The following is a 23,388-nucleotide window of genomic DNA, read 5'->3' on the forward strand; positions in this document are numbered from 1 at the left end:
GGCATTTGTGAGGTCCTGAGTTGGTACCAGACACTCACGTTTCTCTGAGCATCACTTGGGATAACATTGATGAATCCTAAGCATCATGGAGTCCAAGGGCTGTGAATAGGACCAAACTCTAAATTGATCAGGCCCACATCTCTATGCTAAGCCTTAGAGTGAGTGACCTCAGGTGCCTCCGAGTTTTGCTGTTTTTTTTTTAGAAAAAGTGAAAGAAACAACGCAGAATTCTGTGTGGGGCTATGGAGGGTGTGGGGATTATGAGGGGAGAGGAGAAAAGAAGGGAGAGAGAAAGAGAAATGGAGGACTACTAAGCATATATAATATGGGTTTGGAGAATATTTGTTGCACATTTTATAAGTCTAAATCCTTGTAAGATGAGAAATGATCAAAAATATTCAATGCAGTTGAAAATATCCTGAGACTTTGAAGCCAGGAAGCATTTTTTCTGCTCAAATATAATTTTACTGCACTGTACTCATGTTTTCCTTTCTTTTATGGTTTTGTGGTGGAGGCATCTTGAGCAGTGCTCAACAGATCTGGGGGGCCCACCAGTGATTCTCATCCAAGTGGACTGTGGGATCAGAATGAGAATGAGAATGTGATGATGCTAGTTACAAAATACCCAGGTCACCCATTATGTCTTATTTTTATGTTTTGTTGTGTGTTCATAATATTTGTGTGCAATGATATTTCAATTTATTAAGTTTCTGAAGGTAGGGGCTTGGTCTCCACCCCTTCAGATCCTAGCCTTTACTACAATGATGAACCCAGAAAAGGTTCCATAAATGTACAGAGAGACGTCAAAAAATACACACAAAAGATGTCAGTATACATAGCCCTTCTGGAGTGATAATGCCATACAGATAATGAGGGTGTCAGTGGTGGAAATTGGTAAGACCTGTTACCTTCCATACTGTCCAAGCGTGCTTTCCATTGCAGAAGCCTGATTTTTCTTACCTGTCAGTAAAAAGACAGCCTGCAGTTCCAAACAAGACATCGTGATAGGCTTAAAGGGTTCACCTTCTGAGTTCTCATACTGCTAAAACTTCAGAACAATTATGGATTTTCTGAAAGAGAATGAATATTTGGTTCTCCATTACAAATGGAAGTCTGGTTTATTATATGGGTGTAAGTCTATGAGTGTCTCCAGCCAAGAATTATCTGTGAAATGTGTTTGCTTGCATTGCAAAGATGCGACCTTCAGCAGGGACAAGAGAGTGAGTGTGCATGAAAGTCGAGACAATAATGGTGAAATCTAGCAGAGATGGAAGTTGAGCTACAGGGAGGAACTCCCAGTTAGTTCCAGAGTCACAAGGAGAAGCAATATCCGGGACCTGAGGATCAAACAAATTTCTGGTGGGAAGTGCCTTGAGCTCTGGGCAGGACTGATGCGTTCCTAATCTAAGGTTTTCTTCTTGCTATGCCAAGATTGGGGCTACGGAAGGAAAAGGGGGCATCCGATTTGGGTCTGAAGGGAAGAGAAATGACAGGGCAGGAGCGCAGGGCTTTGAAGTCTGTTGAGAAAAGTGAGTCACTCTGAGCAGGGAAGGAAGGAAAACGGTTTCCCTTCAGGACAAATGACTGCAGAAGCCCAGATCAGTGCCCTGGAGGTAGGGTGGGGGTGGGGAGGGGTGGACTGTCAGCCGGTGAGCTACTGTAGAGAGGGAGAAGGAATCCATGCGGCTGCTCACTCTCTCCACCCCCCTCAACCAACAGAAAAGATACAGAAATGTTTCACAGTGAAGGTATCTCAGGTTTGATAGGTAGGCACCTCAGACCTTATTCTCTCTTATGCGAAGTAATGTCTGACCTTTCCCAGGAATCTTTTTTTCTCATTTATACCTTGAAGAGCTAAACTAGATTTGTCCGGTGGTGTGTCAAGTAAGAGATCTCTTTGCCCCTGACTTTCTGCCGGGAAAGCCTTTCACTCCCTCAGTAATGCATCTTCCTGTGCTGTTTGGAAATGCCAAGTTCTATTTTATTAAGGGACTTGGAGTGTGGACTAAACATCTGGCAAGTATTTAGGAGGGTGGTCTGCCAGTGCTTGTTCAGCACCAAGAATTTTAGCTCCCCAAATTTCAGTGCTCAGTCCTCACATTCACTCCAGTGCTATATTTTAAAAGCTTAGAGCCTAGTACCCCCCACATAGAAAAATAAAAAAGAGACATCTTATTTCAGCTCTCTTCTCATGCTGTGACTCCAGGAGCAATAAGGTAACATTTATTGAGCACCTGCTGTATACCAGTCATGCTGACAAATGTCTTCTGAAGTCTGTTATTTTTGAGGGTAACAGTAAAGAAGCTAAAGGGTGTGTGTGGGGGTGGGGAAACTTTGTAAATGAAGTTGGCAGGGGGGTAGGCCCTTGCAACAGAAGCCAAATGAAAGGTCCTTTTGGTCTCCTAGAGAGATAAAGTTGCAAAATCACCAATTGGGTCTGTCAAATCTTTTCAAACTGGCTTTCCAAATTCATGCCTTTGGGCAACTGGAATTAGTCTGGCAGGCTCCACCCCCAGCCCTTCCAATGGTATGTGCCAACATGCTGTCCTCCAGCAGGGAGGCTGTCTCTGTCTCCTGGACTGGTACCCAGGCCTGACCACAGAACTACCTTAGCCTCCCAAGGCACATTCCTCCCCGCTTCAGGTTTGTGCTTCGTGGCAGCCTTAAGTGTTTTTCCCCCCACTCCAGCCCCGAGTGCCCCTCTCTGCTGGGCCTCCTGGGCTCCCAGCGGCTGGTCTTCACAGTAAGCAGGTAGCAGACAGCCCACCTGCTTGATGTCAACATCTGTGGGAGCGGCCCCAGGAAGAATGTGCCGCTCCCAGCCTCGGTTCAGGTAATTAATCCCCACAACTGACAGGTGGCAACAGGCGGCCCTTTGGCTGGGGCCATCAGGAAAAGTGCTTGGAGGAAGGTTTTTTTTTTTTTTTTCAAACTCTCAAGAGCACAATTCGTACATGTCTGGCAGCTAGACGATTATGGCAGGAAGAGAGACAGGGAGGAGAAGTGTATACTTTGCCAGATGACTGGGGGGCCAATTTTGGGATCTCCTCCTGCCTGGTGATTATGAGATCCAATAGGATATGGTGTCCAGAGTTCTGGTAGTAATGAGACCAATTTCAGATTTCCCCTCCCTTTGAAATCAGTGTCATTTGAAAAGGAATATGGTTTTAAGTGGAACACCTTAGTTGTAAAAAAAAAAAAAATTGGAGCCCAAGTAGAGAAATGTTGTGCCTAAGGTGATGCAAGAAAGTGGTGTGCGGGTTGAAGGCTGGAGCCAGTAACTCTCAATTTCCTCTCTCTGACTCTTCGGAGAATGTTTATTGGCCCACTGTATGCCAGCAGTGTGGGATGGGAATAATTTGTTGTGGTCTAAGGAAACAGTGGGATCTTAAATGAAATTTTAATTTTGATTTACCCTTACAAACAAATATATATATATATATATATATATATATATATATATATATATATATATATCCCCTTTCCAGTTTTGGTATACTTTATATCTTGGACAGCTATACTGTAGAGCTTCGTATATATTATAACACTTTATCCTTGGTGTTTGGTACATTAAAATGAATAAAATTGATGTAAGCTTTAGCTTTTCCTTTTCTGTTCTTGTCATGCATTTTAGATGACCGTATATTTAGAGGAGTCTCTTGTTTGAGTGCATATATTTAACTAATAACTTTAAAATCAATACTATTAGCACTGTAGCACTGTCCTCCCATTGTTCATCAATTTGCTCAAGCGGGCACCAGTAACCTCTCCATTGTGAGACTTGTTGTTACTGTTTTTGGCATATTGAATACACCACAGGGAGTTTGCCAGGTTCTGCCATGCGGGAGGGATATTCTTGGTAAATTGCCGGGCTCTCCAAGAGAGGTACGGATGAATAGAACCCATGTCAACTGCATTGAAGAACGCCCTACCTGTTGTGCTATCACTCCAGTCCAATACTATTAAGAATAGGAAAATGAACTTGTTGTCAGATGTGACATTTTTAATGCCTCTTAAGTCAGTTGATTTTTAGAGGACAAACTAAAGTATATAATTACCCTACACTCTTAAATGTTATTGGGTTATTTGTAATATTTCAACCAAACTGCATTGTATCTTTTTTTATAGCATAGACTTCTGTATTTTAGTGAATACATATATGTACATATATTGAATTGTCCAGTTTCCTGAAAAAATTATGCTTTGACTCTTGCATATGATTTTCAGATTTTGCCTATATCCTCTCTGTTATTCTTTCCTCTGACCAAGACAGTCATTAGAACTTTATTTTGTCTTCTCTGATATCATATCTAACATGTTTAATTCTCTTTCTTCCCAATGTCAAATATAGACCTTACTACATCTGTTCCTTGTAAAAGAGCTTTTGAATATTTGTCATAATTCAATAATATTGTTTAGAAAAATAAAAAAATATGACTGAATATCTGATATAAACTTTCTATCTATATTTTCCTTTGAATGACAAATTTAAAAAGATACTTATGATTGAGTTTCAGGTACATATTGTTCAAACACCATGCTTTGTCTATATTAAGACACTTTATACTTGGTGATGGGTACATTAAAATGAATAAAATTGATGTAATCTTTAGCTTTTCTTTTTCTGTTCTTGTCATGTATTTTAGATTATTTGAGACTGTACAGACCTCACCTTTAAACTCCTGCAGTCTGAACTCTAAAACTAAAAAAAGATAAATTTGTGTACTTAACATTTCCTGTTAGTGAAATGATTCTTTTTAACACTATTATTGAATCCCATTCTTTCTTCAAGTCAACCCAAGCACATGTAAAACTCTAGAATTTAGTGAAATTAATTTTTTTATTTTTAAACTTATATTTTCTGTATATATTTTTATTCTTATAAATCCAATTATCCTCAGTGTGATTATTTCCCCTAAGAGTTTATGAGTCATAGATATATCTAGTTTTACACAGTAGAGTTAATTCTGTGTGGTAATGGCCAATAGATCATAATAAATATTGCAGTACATTAGGAAAAAAACACATTTATTGTACCAGGATGGCCTACCAAAGTTGTTTTTTTTTCCTGGCAGTAGTCATTGTAGCAGCAAGTTTGGTATGATGTTATGTTCTGCAGCCAATTCCCTTGGTGATGACCTAGTAGAGAGGTGGTACATATAAATTATTTATTTCTTTTAAATAATCAATTTTATCAATATTCTTAGACCTTTGTTGGTCATGGTAGTCTTGTGTTTGGGATTTGTACATTATGTCTTTTTCTTCTGGGAGAGGCTGAAAAAGAAAATTTCTTTTTTCTTCTTGATAGAGGCGGGGAGGGTCTTTGTTGCACTATTTGGAAAGGAAGCTGTTGAAAAATTATGCAGGTGTGTGCTGATATTAGCTGGCATCTCTATGCATTGTAATACTGAATTACCAGTCTGGCAGCCAAGAGCTTGTAATATAGTATGTCTACTGAGGCAGGTGGCGATGGTGGGGTCCTAGTTACTGGAATGCTTTTGCCCCCTTTCTCTTTGCAACATATTATTAGTAAAGGAGCTGAATTTACTCTTGTTTTCCAAAATCCCCCGGAGTTATTTTATTTGAACATGATATTTGTCTTTGAGCAGCTCATTCCTCAATATGCCAAACCTCCTCCCCTCCCTCCCAACACAAAACAAAACTTAGGCAAAGCTGCTTTACCATTTTGTCAGGGATATTGTATAGCAAAGCAGAGTCTAGCTCATTTCTTAGCTTTGAGGCACCTCTGCCCCATGTCATTGAAGAAATACTTTATATATGTGGACGTTCATGGCTATGTAAGAACTTTGGTCGAGGCCCATTTGGATCTTCATTCCTGCTCATAGGTTAGTAGTCTCCAGGAATAAACACATGATAGAATATGCAGACATAGAATAAATAAAAATATTGATTCTTACTCTTTTTATACATTTATGATAAGAAAAAAATCCAAAACCTTATCCATACTGTGCTTTTCATATTTTTTTTCAAAGAACACCAGGTCAAAATTAATCTGGTTTCTGATTTCTGCCACATTTTCCCAACACAACATGGCATATTCGAAATACAAAGAACATTGAAGACCAAGTAATGAAGCTCCATCATGGTTTCCCTATGTAGGATTAGATTCAGGTTCAGAGAGATTATGTGAGTTGCTTGAAGTTCCAATGTCTGAAATCTGTGACTCCTTTTGAAGATACATTATTTCATTTTTAGAAAGAAAAAAAAGAGGTTCCTTTTTTTTCTCCACCGTCACTGTCACTGTCACTGTCCTCCCGTTGTTCATTGATTTGCTTGAGCGGGCCCAGTAATGTCTCCATTGTGACAATTGTTACTGTGTTTAGCATATCGAATATGTCACAGGTAGCTTGCCAGGCTTTGCCATGAGGGTGAGATGTTCCCGGTAGCTTGCAGGGCTCTCAGAGAGGGGCAGAGGAATCGAACTCAGGTCAGCCGTGTCGGCCGCATGCAAGGCAAACACCCTACCCGCTGTGCTATCGCTCCAGCCCTTCTCCACCATCAACTTTCATTTTCTAGTCTCACACTAAGACTTGCATCATTTGAAGAGTCACTATATCGTTTGCAATCTTCCTAAAATATATAAAAAGAACAATAAAACTCCCCACTGACTATGGAACCTAGTAATTCAGGGTTCTTAGACTGTAGGCACACCATGTGCCTATATTCAAGAAAATATAGTTATAGTTTAGGGATAAGAGTCGTAATTCCTAGACAAATGTAATTCCTAAACTAAAATGGATATGCCATGGAGAAAAAATGCAGTATAGACTATCCTTGTAATCCTATCAGAAGTTGGTTGGAGATATGTTTTTGATAATTTCCAAATTTGATACTGTGTTTCTAAGCACAATTTAAGTGTATTTTAAATTGGTACACTGAGATTAAAACTGCACAAGTTTCCTTTTGTTTCTGTGCTTAGAGCAATGAAACTGCATGGCACCCAGGAGAAACTTTAGTATGTTTCAACATGGTCATACTTACCTACTTTTAGTATCCACTTTCCTTTCTGGGTCTCAAGATTCCTCTTCTTTGTTTAGAGTGCCATAACCAAATGATCTCTAAGGTTTGCCTCATGTAACTTTCGAAATCAAGCTAGCGATAGTATCTCCAGCACTGTAGCACTGTCCTCCTGTTCTTCATCCATTTGCTTGAGCGGGCACCAGTAACGTCTTCATTGTGAGACTTCTTGTTATTGTTTTTGGCATATCAAATATGTCACGGGGAGCTTGCCAGGCTCTGCTGTGCAGGATACTCTTGGTAGCTTGTCGGGCTCTCTGAGGGGGGTGGAGGAATCAAACCTGGGTAGTGATGTATGTAATTCAACATCTGGAGCACTTATTTGCCCATGAGAGACCAGGGATTCAAACTCTGATACCACATGACTTCTCAGTACTTCCAGGTATATTCCTGGTAAAACAGCCTGTCAAGCTACTGAGAGTATCTCGCCCCCAAGGCAAAGTCTGGCAAGCTACACGTGATGTATTCAATATGCCAAACACAGTAACAACAAGTCTCACAATGGAGATGTTACTGGGCCCCCTTGAGCAAATGGATGAACAACGGGAGGACAATGCTACAATGGTACAGAACTTTGAGAGGACTGGAGCAATAGCACAGTGGGTAGGGCACTTGCCTTGTACACCGCAGACCCAGCCGACCCAAGTTCAATTCCTCCGCTTTCAATTCCTCTGCCTCTCTCCGAGAGCCCAGCAAAGCTACTGAGAGTATCTCACCTGCACGGCAAAGCCTGAGAAGCTACCCTTGATGTATTCTATGTGCCAAACACAGTAACAACAAGTCTCACAATGGAGGCGTTACTGGGCCCGCTCAAGCAAATTGATGAACAACGGGAGGACAGTGACAGTGACAGAATTTTGAGAAGACCCATGCTTATTAAAAAATAAAAATAGGGGGCTAGAGCGATAGCACTGCGGGTAGGGCAGTTGCCTTTCATGCGGCCGAACAAAGTTTGATTCCCAGCATCCCATATGGTCCCCCTGAGTACTGCCAGGAGTAATTCCTGAGTACAGAGCCAGGAGTAACCCCTGTACATTGCCAGGTGTGACCCATGAAGCAAAAATAAAATAAAAAATAAAAATAAATAAAAATGAAGCTGGTAATAAAGATAGTAGACAATTTAAGTCAGCTCAGTTGACCTCTAGTCCAGTAAATATTGCTCACTGTTGTTGGTGTTGGCTAAAAAGTCTTTTCCAGTGCCCTTGGCTCTGACAATCGAGTCCTTTCTGCTTTCACAACAAAAATCAGTTGACATTTTACCTCTTGTTAGTTTTTTTTTCCTTTTTCCAGACTCAACACCAATTATATTTTCTCTTCTCTATTTCTTAAAGAGTCTAGGGACTCTTCTATGTCAACTGACTATTGAATTTTGAGAGCTTTGTTTTTTTAAAAAAATAACTCCTTCTCCTTTGAGTTTAGCAAAACAGAGGTAAGCAAATAACTGGACTTACATTTTGCAAGTAGAATTTGTTCTATTGAATGACACTTTTGGTGTGTTTTTGTGCTTTCATATCTTTTTTTCTGATGAAAACTCAAGGTTGAATGTAATTGAGTCCAAAAATCTCCTCCCTTTGTAAGTTTTTGGTTTTTTTTTTTTCATTGATTTTGGCTTTAGATCATCCTCATTTCTTGCTGAACCGTTTCTGAAATGCGTAACTTCTTTCTGCTTTGTTTCTGATTTTCTGTGTTTAGATTTGTTTTACTTAATATGTAAGCCTGTTTAGGCCCTTAATCACTTCTTAATAGTATTCAATGACTCTTTGCTTACTAGTAGTGTCAAGATGTTTCTAGACTATTCTGAGGATTCACAGAATCTGATAACTACCTGCCTAATTGTTTCCTATTCTTTCCTTGTACTCACACACAAGTGCACATGTACACACACAAACATACACATGCACATAAAAAAGGCATTTGCCTTGCGCATAGTCAGCTCGGCTGAGCCGGGTTCAATTCCTCCACCCCTCTCAGAGAGCCCAGCAAGCTACTGAGAGTATCTCACCCGCGTGGCAAAGCCTGGCAGCTACCTGTGACATATTCAATATGCCAAACACAGTTAACAACAAGTCTCAAAATAGAGATGTTACTGGGCCTGCTTGAGCAAACTCGATGAACAGCGGGAGGACAGTGTTGTACAGTGTTGTACAGTATATAATGAATGTACATATATATATTTAAATTGTATATCTCTTTGCTTACACTTATAATTCTGTCGTCGTCTGACCCTCACTCTCCCTTTCTCGTTTTGTCAGGCATACCATCCAGTTGGTTAACATCTGCCTCTTTAAAATTTTTAAGATATGCTACCTCTGAACTCTTTTCATTGCCATAGTAGAATGCATTTATTATTTTTCCCTTTATCTCTCATCCCTAGTCAATCCATTCTTAAATGTAATTAGAGTATACTCAGAAGCAAACCTTTTTCTCACACCACTGCTACTGGTCTAAGCTCAAGTCTCTTAAACTGTGAGCTGTGACCCCTTATGGGAACGCATAACTGAATGTAAGGATTGTGAACAATTTGGCAACAGTAAAGTGTTTCTGAATGTGCAGCAACTAAAAGTTAATTCAGAATCGAGCACATAATTTATTTGAGGTGTTTCGGATAGTGTTCACTCATGACACACTTTTCAGGTCAAAGAAAAAAAGGTCAAAAGTTGCAAAAAGTTTAAGAATGTGTAGTCTAATTATTACAATATTTGCAAATAGGCTACTTAACTATTGTTTCTGCATCTTTGACATATAACATTCTTCACTAATAGATACTTCATAACTGGATTGATAATAGCAAAATAAGCCATATTACCTGCAAACCTTCCACTGGCTTTCTATTTCCTATTTAAAAAGTCTAAAATTGTCACCTTTATGTAATCTGGATCCTATATTCTCCTGAATCTCTCTTTGTTTACCTCTCTTCATTAGTAGTGGACCCCATGACAAAAGCACTCATTCCAAGAATTTAACTTTTACCATCGTCAGTAATTTTAACTCTTTTTTTTTTGTATTTTTTTTTTTTATTTATTGAATCACCATGGGAAAGGTTACAAAGCTTTCAGGTTTAGGTCTCAGTCATGCAAATATCAAGCACATTTCCCTTTACCAAAACTTATTTTTTACCATGAAGTACCCCAATAAAACCCCACCCCCCACCCCTCCCAGTCCCTGTGGGGCAGATGAATTCTAGTTAACACTGTATCTGCTTTGATTAGATTCATTGTTTCAATAAAAGATTCTCAAGTGGATTTTTTTATATATTCCTTCACATTAAGAAATAGACAAAGAGGTTGTAACTTTAACTAAAGCTGTACTTAGAAAGAACTTTATTGAATTAAATGCCTGGAAAAATATCGAAGTCTAAAGCAGCAATCTGAGACATGAATCTAAGAAATGAGAACAATGGAAAATCTAACCTTAATTCATTTCTTTCCTATAAGCAAGATTAAATGTCAAATTGAAGACCTTATTGTAAAGGAAGAAGTCCTCATTCTTTATTCTTGCGTGACATGATCTCCTGTTCAGAAAATTTTAAAATAATCTACAAGATCTGAGTATCATATTAAATGTTGGTATATACCATGTGTTTGGATTTGAAGGTAGAGTGTTGCTAGAGTAGCAAATCTGCATGAGAGGATTTCTATATTTAATATATTCTCATAAAAAAATCTTACCAGTCATTCAGTAACACTATAGCACTATACCACTGTCCTCCCGTTGTTCATCAATTTGCTCAAGAGGGCACTGGTAACTTCTCCATTGTGAGATTTGTTGTTACTGTTTTTGGCATATCAAATACACCATGAGCACCTTGCCAGGCTCTGGTGTGTGGACAGGATATTCTCAGTAGTTTGCCAAGCTCTCAGAGAGGGATGGAGGAATCAAACCTGGGTCGGCTGCATGCAAGACAAACACCCTACCCACTGTGCTAAAATATTTTCAACAAGTGGTATGTACACTGAAAAAAAGAAGGCGAGGAAAAGTAAAATAATTGCAAATACATATGGTACTTAATTTAAGGTATAAGCCTGTAAATCATCAAGAAACCATAGGAAAATTTTTTAACATTGGGTTAGGTCATAGTTTCTTAGGATTCAATAAATATAATATTGAGGATGTGGATAATTCTCCAAAGTTAACGATTTTGAAAAAGCACAGAAAATTATATAAAGGAAATATGAGGTCTAGATCAGAGAAAATGTGTATGTGTGTATGTATGTATTATGTGTAAAGAATAAATTGAGAGGGTCTAGAAATGATGAGACTAGGACAAACTTCATTATACGATTTGTCATTATACCTGTTTCACTTTAGGCAAGTCAACTCTCTATCCTAATTTTCTTATCTGAAAATGAGGATGGGAACACTGGCCTATTATCTGTAATTCTTAATTTCACTTCTCAAAGGTTGACTTTGTTTGGATTTAATTTCACACATTTTGTTACAAATTTATTTAATGGTGGAACTGAAGCTGAACTTTGAAGCTTAGTGGTGATTTTCCAGTTGGTGTGAAATTTTCTTGAATTTTGAAAGGATGTGAAGGTTTGTTAACAGGGTACTTCCCTGAATCCTGCTGTTTGTTTTTAAAATAGTCTATATGAACTTTACTCCCTTTCTAAAATGTGAACAATCCTGGATTCTGAAACATCTGGCCGTCGGGGTTTCAGATAAGAGATCCTATCCCTGTAATAATGTCATCACAGGGTTGTGCGAGGATTAAATTTCTTTAAACAAAGCTCAGAAAATGATGAGGCTAAGTTCAGAAATTAGATTCCCCACTTCCATCTCTGAGAGTGAGGGCTATCATCAGTTTATTCTCCTGCATTCTTAGTACATTTATATTTAGTCTGTCACTTGATTTATAGTATATCAATTATTGAAATGGAATGTTTCTCATAACTGTCCTACTCCAAATGCTTACCCCCGCACTTTTTTTGCAATCTTTACATACTTGGAAGGATGCCTTAATTTGCCTTCAGGTGCTAGCTGGCAGCCATATTTTTCAATCATCTTTCTTAAGATGATTCTTATGAAACTCATGGTTAGGAGATATATAATCTCCTAACTAAAACACAAACAGATATGCTTATTTTTTTTAATTTCTCAGAAAAAGTGAGTTCTTAACCTGCAATAAGATGTATCTTTCATTTACAAAATCATTCATTTAAAGCACTAGAGTAAAAAAATCTACCTACAATTTCACTAAGTGTTCCTAAAATATACATGTATTTTTCTGCTTGGTTTTGGCATAGTTCCTATTTCTTCAAGCTATGTAAAACTCTCTTTTGAGTTTTTAATTCTTGACCTGTGGGTATGGAGAACTGATTATGCAATTTGTTTCTGGTATTAGGAAAATTGTAACTGAATATTTTATATAGTGAAATACTTGGGAGAGGAAGAAATATTGTTCAAATAGATAATATATTTTTAAAGGAAACAATAAAGTAGTTGCTTTTCCATGAATTTTATGGAAGGGTATTTAGTCAGAGTTTGGTTGGAACATAACAATAATGAATCTCTTCAACTCTGGCTTCTGATTCCTGTTGTCTTTTTCCTGAAAGGATGACACTGCCAATTTATTATTCCAAATTGTGCATGCATTTAACTTTTGTTTACATAAGTGTTATTAAGTTCCCTGCTCGTGACCATTAGGTCCACTATTTGAGTCCGTAAAAGGTAAAACTAGTATCAAAATAATTAATAAAACAATGATGGGATATTGACCCAGAGGACAGTGATTTGAGGATTAATGGTTGAATAGTGCGTTGATAGAGTGGTCAAAATGCACAAAGAGACTAAAACATAGAATGAGAAGTTTCTTCCTGTTTAGTTCTAATCCTCAGTTTGTCTCTATACTATATGCCAAATATACAGTTGACCTACCAAATGAACACTGAGAACTTTTTACCTGCAAATGACTTCTTCTAGAACTCATTTTCACTTATACTATGACATTCAAAGATAAGTACACTGGTTTTGGGAGTGCTTTTCAATTTCTCACTGGCTGATCACGGTTTAAATATAATTATTCTCTGTTGTGCCTTTAGAATTCTGTAGATTCTAATTCCTGTGAATCTCTCCAGAACATTGTTAGAGCACAATTATCATCTTCTTCATGTCATTAAATACATGAGAACTTTATTTTTCCACTGAATTTCTATAACACTATTCTTGGTATTTGTCACTTATATTTCCCTAAACCTGAGTTTGTCCTATGAAGAAAATAACAGGATAATGTTGTCAGTATGTTTTAATAAATATGAGATATTTTGTAAACATGGGATCTTAAAGTAGAACAATTATCAGTTTGACTAATAGATAAAATTATCTCTAATAAAAGTGTTGGGTATCATACATATAAGTAGCCAGTGAAAAATGTGTAGGTAGCAATGCCATAAAAAGTAGACATATTTTTCTTGCTCTGATTTGGAATGTAACAGTATCTCCTGTTGGTTCTTTTTTTTCTCTCCACCCTTGGCCTATCTCTAAGCAGTATTCCACTGAACTGAAGAAGCTCTACTGTCAAATTGCGAAGACATGCCCCATCCAGATCAAGGTGATGACCCCACCTCCTCAGGGTGCTGTCATTCGTGCCATGCCTGTCTACAAGAAAGCGGAACATGTCACAGAGGTGGTAAAGCGATGCCCCAACCATGAACTGAGCCGTGAATTTAACGAGGGTAAGGAGAGTCAGAAGCCTTGACTTTAATTCAGCTGCTGAAAAACAAACATCTTGTGGGAATTTTTGTTTAGGACCCAGCAGTCAAATCCATTTTGCTTCCGTCTACTTCTTTAAATTGATAGCACCTGGAATAATATATAAAAATAATTTTTAAAAAATTTTATACAACAATAAATGCGTACCTCTCATGGTGACTTAACCACTTCATATTGATAATAACTAGATGGCCTAGACTGGACTTAACTCCCAAGTATTAGGCATCTTATTAGTTTTTCCAATAATAATGTCCAAGTAAAACAATGTGGCCTCTGAAATGTTCAATCTTGACTATTTTAATTTAGTGATTTTTCCAAGTTATTCTCAAGAATAGAAGATTTGAGAGCTGAAATAGTATGAGGAAAGGAAATAAAAATAAATATTTTTAAAATATTTTTAAATGGAAAATAAAGAAAATAAATGAGAAAAAACAAGGATAAGAGGAGAAAACAAAAGGATGTAAGAGGGGAGATTATACAGTGAAGAGGGAACAAGTGTCTTGGGGCTTTCTTTGAGCTCTATAATCACCATTGATCATACCATATACTGAGACTCAGATAAATAATAGATTTACAAAAGAAATCACTACTTTCAAGTATTCCTTTATATATGATATTATGTGATTTTTAATTCTATAAGTTTCAATGAAAGAAGGATAAGTAAATAATAGAGAAACATAAAAAAAGAAATGAAAAAAAGCTTGAGAATTCTCGAGTGTAAGAAAGTTTGGAATATGCACACACACTATAGGAAACTATACACACACACACACACACACACATATATATATATATACAAACATACACTAATATAGATTGGTATATATAAAGTACATACAACATAAGTGATAATAAAGAAAATCAATAGTGGAAGAAAGAACGTAAATAGAAATTTTAAGAGAAATGAGTCAAACTATACACAATACAATTATTTTCCCGGCATTAGTTTATAGTTTTCTACATGGCATCATTATCCATACCTTTGCATCTTTCTTTTTATTTATTTATTTTGTGTTGAGGCCACATCTAGCAATGCACAGGGGTTACTCCTGGCTCTGCACTCAGGAATAATTCCTGGTGATGCTTGGGAAGTACCATTTGGAATGCCGAAGATCAAACCCAGGTCTGCTGCCTGTAAGGTTGACACCTTACCCACTGTACTATCACTCCCACCCTTGCATTTTTCTTACAAAGACCAAAAACCTTATTACACATGGTAAGACTTCATTATAAGTCTTTATTACTGCCTCTGATTCATAAGGCATCATAGCGGTTTACTTTTTAAATTGTTTATTCATTGTTTGAGGTTACTTATTTTTAGTTTGGACTGTAATAGATCATGTTTCAGAGTATCATGGTTAATTTAACTTTCGATTTTCATGTACTGTGAGTGTGTGTGTGTGTGTACAAGAGACAGAAAGAGAGAGAGAGAGAGAGAGAGAGAGAGAGAGAGAGAGAGAGAGAGAGAGAGAGCACATTTCATGGCCAAACCTAGGGTTTACTCCTGACTAAAAGTCAGGGATCACTCCTGACAGACTGGGGAACCATATGGAGGGCTGAAATTTGAACCGGGAAGGGTGTGTGCAAAGCAAGTACCCTATCTGCTGTATTATCACACTGGCCTCAGAATAGGAGATTTTTGGAGTAGCGATGTTGCCAAACTGAATTAAAACATTAAATTGCTCCTTTCCTTCCATTTTGCAGGGAAACACTCAAATTTCCATCTATGGATCAGGTCAGCGATAAAGTTATAAGTGCTGCAAGAGCTTGAGTCACAATATTCAAGCACCACAAACACAATATTCCCTTAATTATGGTTTAGGTCTAGCCCTTTCTGTTGCCATAAGTCTTAAGCACATCTCCACAAATCAAATATCAGGCAACAGGATCTACTCATTTCCTGTCCCCACTCAATGATGAATTTTTCTTGTAGCTTGCAAGTTTCCTTTATAAAACTTATTTAACCATTATTATGTAATGGTAGTTTTATGTTTTTTATATTGATGGAAAATGATTATTATTTCTCTCTGTTTTATAGGACAGATTGCTCCTCCTAGCCATTTGATTCGAGTAGAAGGAAACAGCCATGCCCAATACATAGAAGATCCCATTACAGGAAGACAGAGTGTTTTGGTACCTTATGAGCCACCACAGGTAAAATGATAAGAATTGGGTTAACTTGGAAGAGCATTAGTTTTAGTGTTGACAAGGTGCGCTACAAGTATTCATATCTTTTTAGCCCTTGTCATCAAATATGTGGTTTTTATATGTGTATTTTTATTTATTTCCACAACGTTTTTCTCTACCTTTCAATGTGTTCTTAATATGCATTAAATTAACCTGGTAACATGGTTCTATGCCTTGATTCCACTTTAAAGACAGACGATAATTTACCTTGCAATTCTTAATACATGGTATTATCTGACCCAGGGAATTTAACTGATAGTTGGACTGGTAGTGGATATGTGCCAATACTAGTTGTATGTTTCTTACGCTGGCCTGAGAATGAGAGAACCTAAGAGGAATCTTTTAGCAGGTTTGAATAAACAAATGACAGATTTCAAAGAATAAGAATAGTGAGAAACATTGGAGAACTATCTTTTGATGATTGTGTGGATTTATTTTTTATATTTATTTATTGAATCACAATGGGAAAATTTACAAAGCTTTCAGGTTTAAGTCTCAGTCACACAATGATCAAACACCTTTCCCTTCACCAGTACTTATTCTCCACCTCTAAGAGCCCCAATATACCCCCCTCCCACCCTTCCCAATGCCTGTGAGGCCGACGATTTCTACTTAACTCTCTCTCTACTTTGATTACATTCATTATTTTGACAAAAGATGCACCATTATTGTTTAGAATTTCCACCCAACAATCAGAACTGCTGAAAAGGCATTGTGAAATAATTTATTTACTATAGCTGGTTATGAGAACCATATGATTTTAGATTTCTGATATTTTACTAATTAAGTCTGAAGGGATTTCTGCCAAGAGCCAGATAATTACGAGATTGGTTTCTGTGTCTCTGGAGCCATGGCCCTGCCAGACAACCGCTCGTGAGGGGCAACTCATGACCTCGGTAGGGCATGAAGGACGAGCTGGTACTGCCCCCCTTCCCATGAGGCTTCAGTTGCCCCATCACCGCCGGCTCATACCTGGCTTTCCAATAAGCTCTGAGGTGGCAGCCACCTTGCTACCGGGGGGGGAGGGGGATGGGGGGGAGTGGAAGGTGGAAAGGAGAGACACTCTTTCCCTCCCGGGGAGGCATGACACCATAGTTTAATGCATAGTTCATTCACTTTTCTGCCGCAAATTGCCGAGCTCTGGTTTAAGTCCTTGTGCCTCTGGAGCCATGACCATGCTGGAAAACCGCTCGTGAGGTGCAACTGATTGTGTGGATTTTAACTTGTGACTTTCCTCTTGTCAAATTGTCTCCTTTTGAACTAGAAGATTTAATTTGGGACATTTTACTTAAGCTGCAGAGTCTTCTTTATAAAACTGGTCATTCGAATCTATGTCATAGCATTCCATCTACTGGGGAAAATATTCCTCTAGCATTTCTATTATATTTGATCATTTTTTAAACAATCTGTTTTAGTGATATACAGTATGTGGTCACCCTGTTTGAATTGCAGGTCAAGTAATTTTTATTAAGTCCTTTTCAAAATTCATTGTATCCAGTGTTGCAAATGTTAGCTTTGATGCTCCCAGCAGCCAAGAAAATGAGGAATCTACTGTTGAGTTGCAGGACCTGTGTTCCTAGAAGAAATAAATTTCCACAGAAGTAGACTTATTTCAATAGAAGAAATAAAGATGAACTTGAGTTCACACCATTGTTAACATAATTTTTCCCCCCGTGTGCAGGTTGGCACTGAATTCACGACAGTCTTGTACAATTTCATGTGCAACAGCAGTTGTGTTGGAGGGATGAACCGCCGTCCAATTTTAATCATTGTTACTCTGGAAACCAGAGAGTAAGTGGCATATGCAAAACTGTCATTCCGTAGAATCCCTGTGCAGAGGGCAAGGTGAAATTGTGTCTGGCTTTATTATTAATTTTACAAGTATATCAGAGAACTACAGTTGATTTTGTCCTTTGTGCTTTAAATCCTTACTGCAAACATTTACATAAAAGATCTCAGAAAGTGGAGGAAGGGTAAATGATGAAGAGTAGAGGGAGTAGGAAAAAAGAACTGGGGAAACTGTGCAAGTCACTTCATAGTAGAATTCTTGATATTTGACTGATGATTTCTGATGAGATAGTGTTTGTTTTCATATGCACCCCTTTATCCCTCATAAAGCATCTAACAGTTTAGGTCTGAGATACCTATGGGAATTTTATCCGGAGACATCCACTGGCTTAACTCAAGTTTCCTTCTAAATATGTACCTAAATATAGCTGTTCAACTTAGGGCTTGGAGGTTCGTTGTAGAGTCAATTGAATCTTATTCATTGATTGCTTATGGCATGTAAGAGCATTTTTGTTCTGCCAAGTGCCCCCAGGTCCATCCTGAGAGCCAGCTACGACTGAGTTGGTGGTTGGAATGGTATATTGATGATAGCTCGCAGCAGAAACGGTAATGAGCAGCACTCAGGGACTTAAAAAAATAATTTTCTATTTAACCATTCTTTCCTCTTTCCTCTGATTCCTAGTGGGCAAGTCCTGGGCCGACGCTGCTTTGAGGCCAGGATCTGTGCTTGCCCAGGAAGAGACAGGAAGGCGGACGAAGACAGCATCAGAAAGCAGCAAGTCTCGGACAGCACAAAGAACGGTGATGGTACGAAGCGCCGTAAGTAGCTGTAGTGGCCGCGTTGGATAGGGCAGAGAAGAATGAGATTTGAGAAGCTGTATAAGATCAAAAGGCCCTGGAAACAAGTGTGACTTGAGATGCAAGAGCTAGAGAGAAGGGCCATCACATTGATGAATGTTAAAATGCAGTGGACATCCAGGTGTACATTACAACTTTACCGAAGCCAATCATTGTTGTGAGAGTTTATTCATCCAACAATCCCCAAAACGTGACTCCCAGACTGGTAGCGTAAGCATTTTCTGGCAACTGGGTAGTGATGCAAGTTGTTTCTCAGACTTGCTGAATCAATTACCCTGTGTGTTTGGCCCCCAAATCTGTTTTTGTAAGTGGGTGACTAATACTAGCCAAAGTTTCTGAACCAATCTCTTTGTCTGTTAGTGTCAGTTTATCTTTCTATTGTTTAGCTTAGGGACTGAAAAAATAGCACCAACGTGCCTTGTGGGTCTATGAAGGAAGGTAAGGTTTAAGAACATGCTGCATAAAGGCGGAATGGGAAGATAAGGGATTTATTGAAACTTGGCTAAATATGGATGATCCTCTCAGACCCTCAGTTCCTTCCTCTATAATAAGCCCAGTGATTTGGTCAGCTGTTTTCAAACTAATTTTTCATGCAGTAAATGTATTTGAAACAAATTAGTTCAAGGAACCAGCAATAAAAATAGATGAAAACAGATCTCTGCATGTTGAAGAGGATGGGAGTGGTCTCTGGTTCTTTGCTGTACTTGCAACAGAACTTGACTGCATATGACCCTATGAATTCTCACCCCATAAGTGGTAAAATGTAGAAAATACTGACTAAAAAAATCAGAAAATAGTACCATGGGTAAGAAATTTGCCTTGTGCGCAACCAACCCAAGTTTAGTTAGTAACACAATCTATGGTCTCTGACCCCCATTAGGAGTAGCCCTTAAGCACAGAACCAGGAGTAATCCCTGGTAGATTAGGTATGGCACAAAATTTTTTTTTTAAAAAAGAAAATACTGATTCACATTCTGATTTATGAGATTTGATCCTTGATGATGACTTGTCTAAGCCTGATACATAAATGTATTTAATATATCACACTCTGATTTTGTGAAAAATATTATTTTATTACTGACATCCATATAAGTAATTGAATTTTTTCATCAAACAGCAAAATGGTCTGACAACTGGTTAACATCAGCTTCTCAGTGTTCAGTAAAATTTGCTTTTCTGTTAGTTTTATTTCCTTTAATCAGTCATCAAATTGTGTATTTTACTATACCAAATTATTTTTTCCTGCCCAAATTTTATTCTTGAATCTGACTAATGGCATTGTCTATATAGTATTCTTGAGTTATCTACAGATGACTAACTTTCAATAAGAGGAGATAATCTGAACTTTAATAAAAAGAATCCTGAATCCTAGGCATATATTTTATTATGCCAGTTGTGGGGAATTTATAAGCTAAGCTCAATTCACTAATTTTGTGAAAAAAGAGAACTTAGCTTCTGGAAAACACAACTTTATCAGCAGCTGTGTAATATATATACTGACATGGGTAGAGTGAATGCAGAAAGCTGTACACGCTGCCAAGACAACCTCTTCAATAGGCATTTGCCTCCTTGGAAGATAAATGATCTAAGAAATAAAGCACAAAACCAATTTATCTTCCTTTCCTTAACATCTGTCTATAGATACCTACCAGTGAGACAGAGGAAATCTTGCAGCATTGCTTAAGTCAGAGGCGATATCCCAGCTTCCAGATTTCATTACTTGTTCTGCCCCAATCCCTCCTCATTTTTTTCTTACAGTTAATGGGCTGGAGCAATATAGCACAGCAAGTAGGGCGTCTGCCTTGCATGTGTCCAACCTGGGTTCGATTCCTTCGCCCCTCTCGGAGAGCCCAGCAAGCTACCAAGAGTATCTTGCCCACACGGCAAAGCTTGGCAAGCTACCTGTGGTGTATTCGATATGCCAAACACAATAACAACAAGTCTCACAATTTGTTGTAAGACGTTACTGGTGCCCGCTCAAGTAAATAGATGAACATCGGACAGTGCTACGGTGTTATAAAATAACTCATCACCAATTCAAATTGATGCTTATTCCTGATAACCTTGTAGTATCTCTATTGCAGACCACAATGCCCAGAAGGAAGAGAGGGGGTAGAGAGACAGAGACAGACAGAGGGAGACAGAGAGAAGAAAAACACCTGCCAAAGAAGCAGGCTGAGGGGTAGGGGGTGGGGGAGGATGAGTGGGGGTTTGAGGGATGATGGGTGGGAACTGGGGACACTGGTGCTCGAAATGTACACTGGTGGAGGGATGGAGGTTGGAACACTGTATGACTGAAACCTAATCATGAACAGCTTTGTAAGTGATCTATCTCACAATGATTCAATATAAAGTTAAAAAAATCACAATAATCACCTTCAGAGGCTATACTGGATAGAACTATGAAAGAATTATTACAAATCAATGTTAAATTATACCCTTCTCAAAAGTCAAAGTTTAAGAAAGCTTGAAAGAAAAAAATATGGATTCTTAGAACTAGAAACTTCTATCACAGCTCTGCCAGAGATACTAATTATCATTTATATTTGCTTCACTTATGATCCCACAATAAAACTTATGTTCTCTTCCACCAGCTTTTCGTCAGAACACACATGGCATCCAAATGACATCCATCAAGAAAAGAAGGTCCCCAGATGATGAACTGTTATACTTACCTGTGAGTTTCTTTTCAATACTCAAGATTACTTCATTTTCAGTTTCTTTAAATGAATGTTTATCCTCTGGTTATCACTTGATTTTCTGGGACAATAGGAATGGCTACTAACTGGCTACTAAGTTAAGAAGCAGTACACTTGTTTTTGAAAATTCAGGAATATTTTTGTTCTCTCCACAATTTTGAGATGAGGAGTCTGCTTCCTACTTCTCTAGTTGGAGCTCTCCTCCTAACAACATTTTATTCACCTAAATTAATTTATACATTAATTTATACTTCATATCTTACCACACCAAATTGATAATAAAATTTCATCATGATGTTCTCATAACGTTGTTAATGAGATTACAGAGAATTGACTTGGATTTCTTTTTGGACATGAGATAAAGCCAAGAAGGGTGGAATTTTCTATTGTAAGTAGATAGAGGATCCAGATCAAGTTTTGTATAAGGCTGTTTCTTGGTGAACCTTCCTGAGCTCACCAAGATTACCTGCTTAAGACTACAGTTGCTGTTTAGTGAATTCTTATTATCTTATATTTTTGACACTATGAATATCAACAAAGTTTTGTTAGCCAGTGTAATTCCACACAAACTGACATGAAAGATACAAGTAGGTCCAGGAGATTTGACTGGGAGCTGCCACCTAACACTAGAACTGAAAGAATTCAACAGGTTTGGGTGTGTCCTACCAGCTTCCCTGCCTTCTTTGAGTTCTGGTCATCAGAGTGGTGATGGACTGCTTGCTAGTGGAGCAATCAGACTGTGAATCAACTAAGATTCTCGGTGTCTTGTTTTTCAGGGTACATATGAAAACTGATTTGTAAACTTGAAAGGAAACATTTTTCAGTTACACTTAGTATTTCAGACACCAAATGTTTTTAACTTCTAATAAAGGACCCACTGTGTTCTATTTATGTATTTTTAAATAGCATTTTATACTAAGCAATAGCGCAGCAGGTAGGGCATTTTCTTTGCACGTGGCCAACCTGGGTTCAATTCCTCCATCCCTCTGAAAGAAATTGGCAAGCTATCAAGAATATCCCACTCGCATGACAGAGCCTGGCAAACTCCCCATGGTGTATTCAATATGCCAAAAACAGTAACAGTAAGTATCATAATGAAGACGTTACTGGTGTCCACTCGAGCAAAGAGATGAACAATGGGAGGACAGTGCTACAGTGCTACTCATGAAATGGGCACACTGTAATTTTTTTTCATCGTTAGCAAATAATCAAACTGGAACATAGGTAAAATGAATAAATTTACCATTAATTTAGTTGGTATTTCCAGGTAGCAACTATATTATACCCTCAGTGTTTAGAAACACAGATTTTCCCTTTAAGTAATATATCTTTTGGTGAAGAAATTGTTCTATTGAATCAGAGGATCAGTAGAAATAGGCACAAAGTGGTTAAAGCACACAGGATAGAGACTTGTTTGAAAGAGTAGGGTCAGTAAGATCTTCTCAAAGTATCTTAGGGCTGGCATTGGTCAGAGTTCAACCAACTAAAAATAAAAAAAAATATTTGACATTTTTCAGTTCGCAATTTTCTCTTTCTCAGGAATATGGACACTTGCTCCCTACCTGGTCCCTTGCCTCCCTCTGGTCCTGACTCAAGTTTTAGTTTTACAGAAGCATATTATATCTCAGCTCAAAACTGTCATTTCACAGAAAGCTTATTCTGACATTTTTGGTGAAGTTTTATGGAGATGCTTTGAACACACTTCTAATAAGCACTGAATCATTACTTCTATGGAAAATACATTCTAAATTCCTGTCCCCATAATATTCTTTCACCTATTGATATTGAACCTTGTTTTGGACATGTTTAAAGACACCATAGTTGAATAGATAGTGTTAATTCATGAAAGTTTGACTCAGGACTAATAATACTGTGACTCATTTTGAATGAAGCTTGTTACACCCATTTTTTTTATCCAGCATTTCCCATTTCACACTAAACGGCACCAACTATGGAACTTTCATTTATTTATTTATTTATTTATTTTTTATTTGGTTGTTTCTGGCCACCCCTGTCTCAGGGGACCATATGGGATTGAATTCCAGTTGGCAGCATGCAACGCAACTGCCCTATCTACTGTACTATTACTCCAGCTCCAGGAACCATT

At 37.9% G+C, this 23,388-nt stretch overlaps 1 protein-coding gene across 5 annotated transcripts in view; it reads left to right on the forward strand.

Annotated features, from left to right (window-relative positions):
• TP63 (tumor protein p63) overlaps positions 1-23,388 on the forward strand; it is a 250,617-nt gene that overhangs the window by 208,269 nt on the left and 18,960 nt on the right. For 3 of the 5 annotated variants that reach the window (XM_056121602.1, XM_056121604.1, XM_056121605.1), the window contains exons 5-9: positions 13,526-13,712; positions 15,788-15,903; positions 17,618-17,727; positions 18,407-18,543; positions 21,177-21,259. In XM_056121602.1, coding sequence (XP_055977577.1) covers positions 13,526-13,712; positions 15,788-15,903; positions 17,618-17,727; positions 18,407-18,543; positions 21,177-21,259 — 633 coding nt within the window. The remainder of the gene's footprint in view (positions 1-13,525; positions 13,713-15,787; positions 15,904-17,617; positions 17,728-18,406; positions 18,544-21,176; positions 21,260-23,388) is intronic. The other 2 variants (XM_056121603.1, XM_056121606.1) reach the window with 1 other exon arrangement.

Source organism: Sorex fumeus, unplaced genomic scaffold, assembly GCF_029834395.1.
Source record: "Sorex fumeus unplaced genomic scaffold, SorFum_2.1 ptg000044l, whole genome shotgun sequence".
Taxonomy (NCBI): domain Eukaryota; kingdom Metazoa; phylum Chordata; class Mammalia; order Eulipotyphla; family Soricidae; genus Sorex; species Sorex fumeus.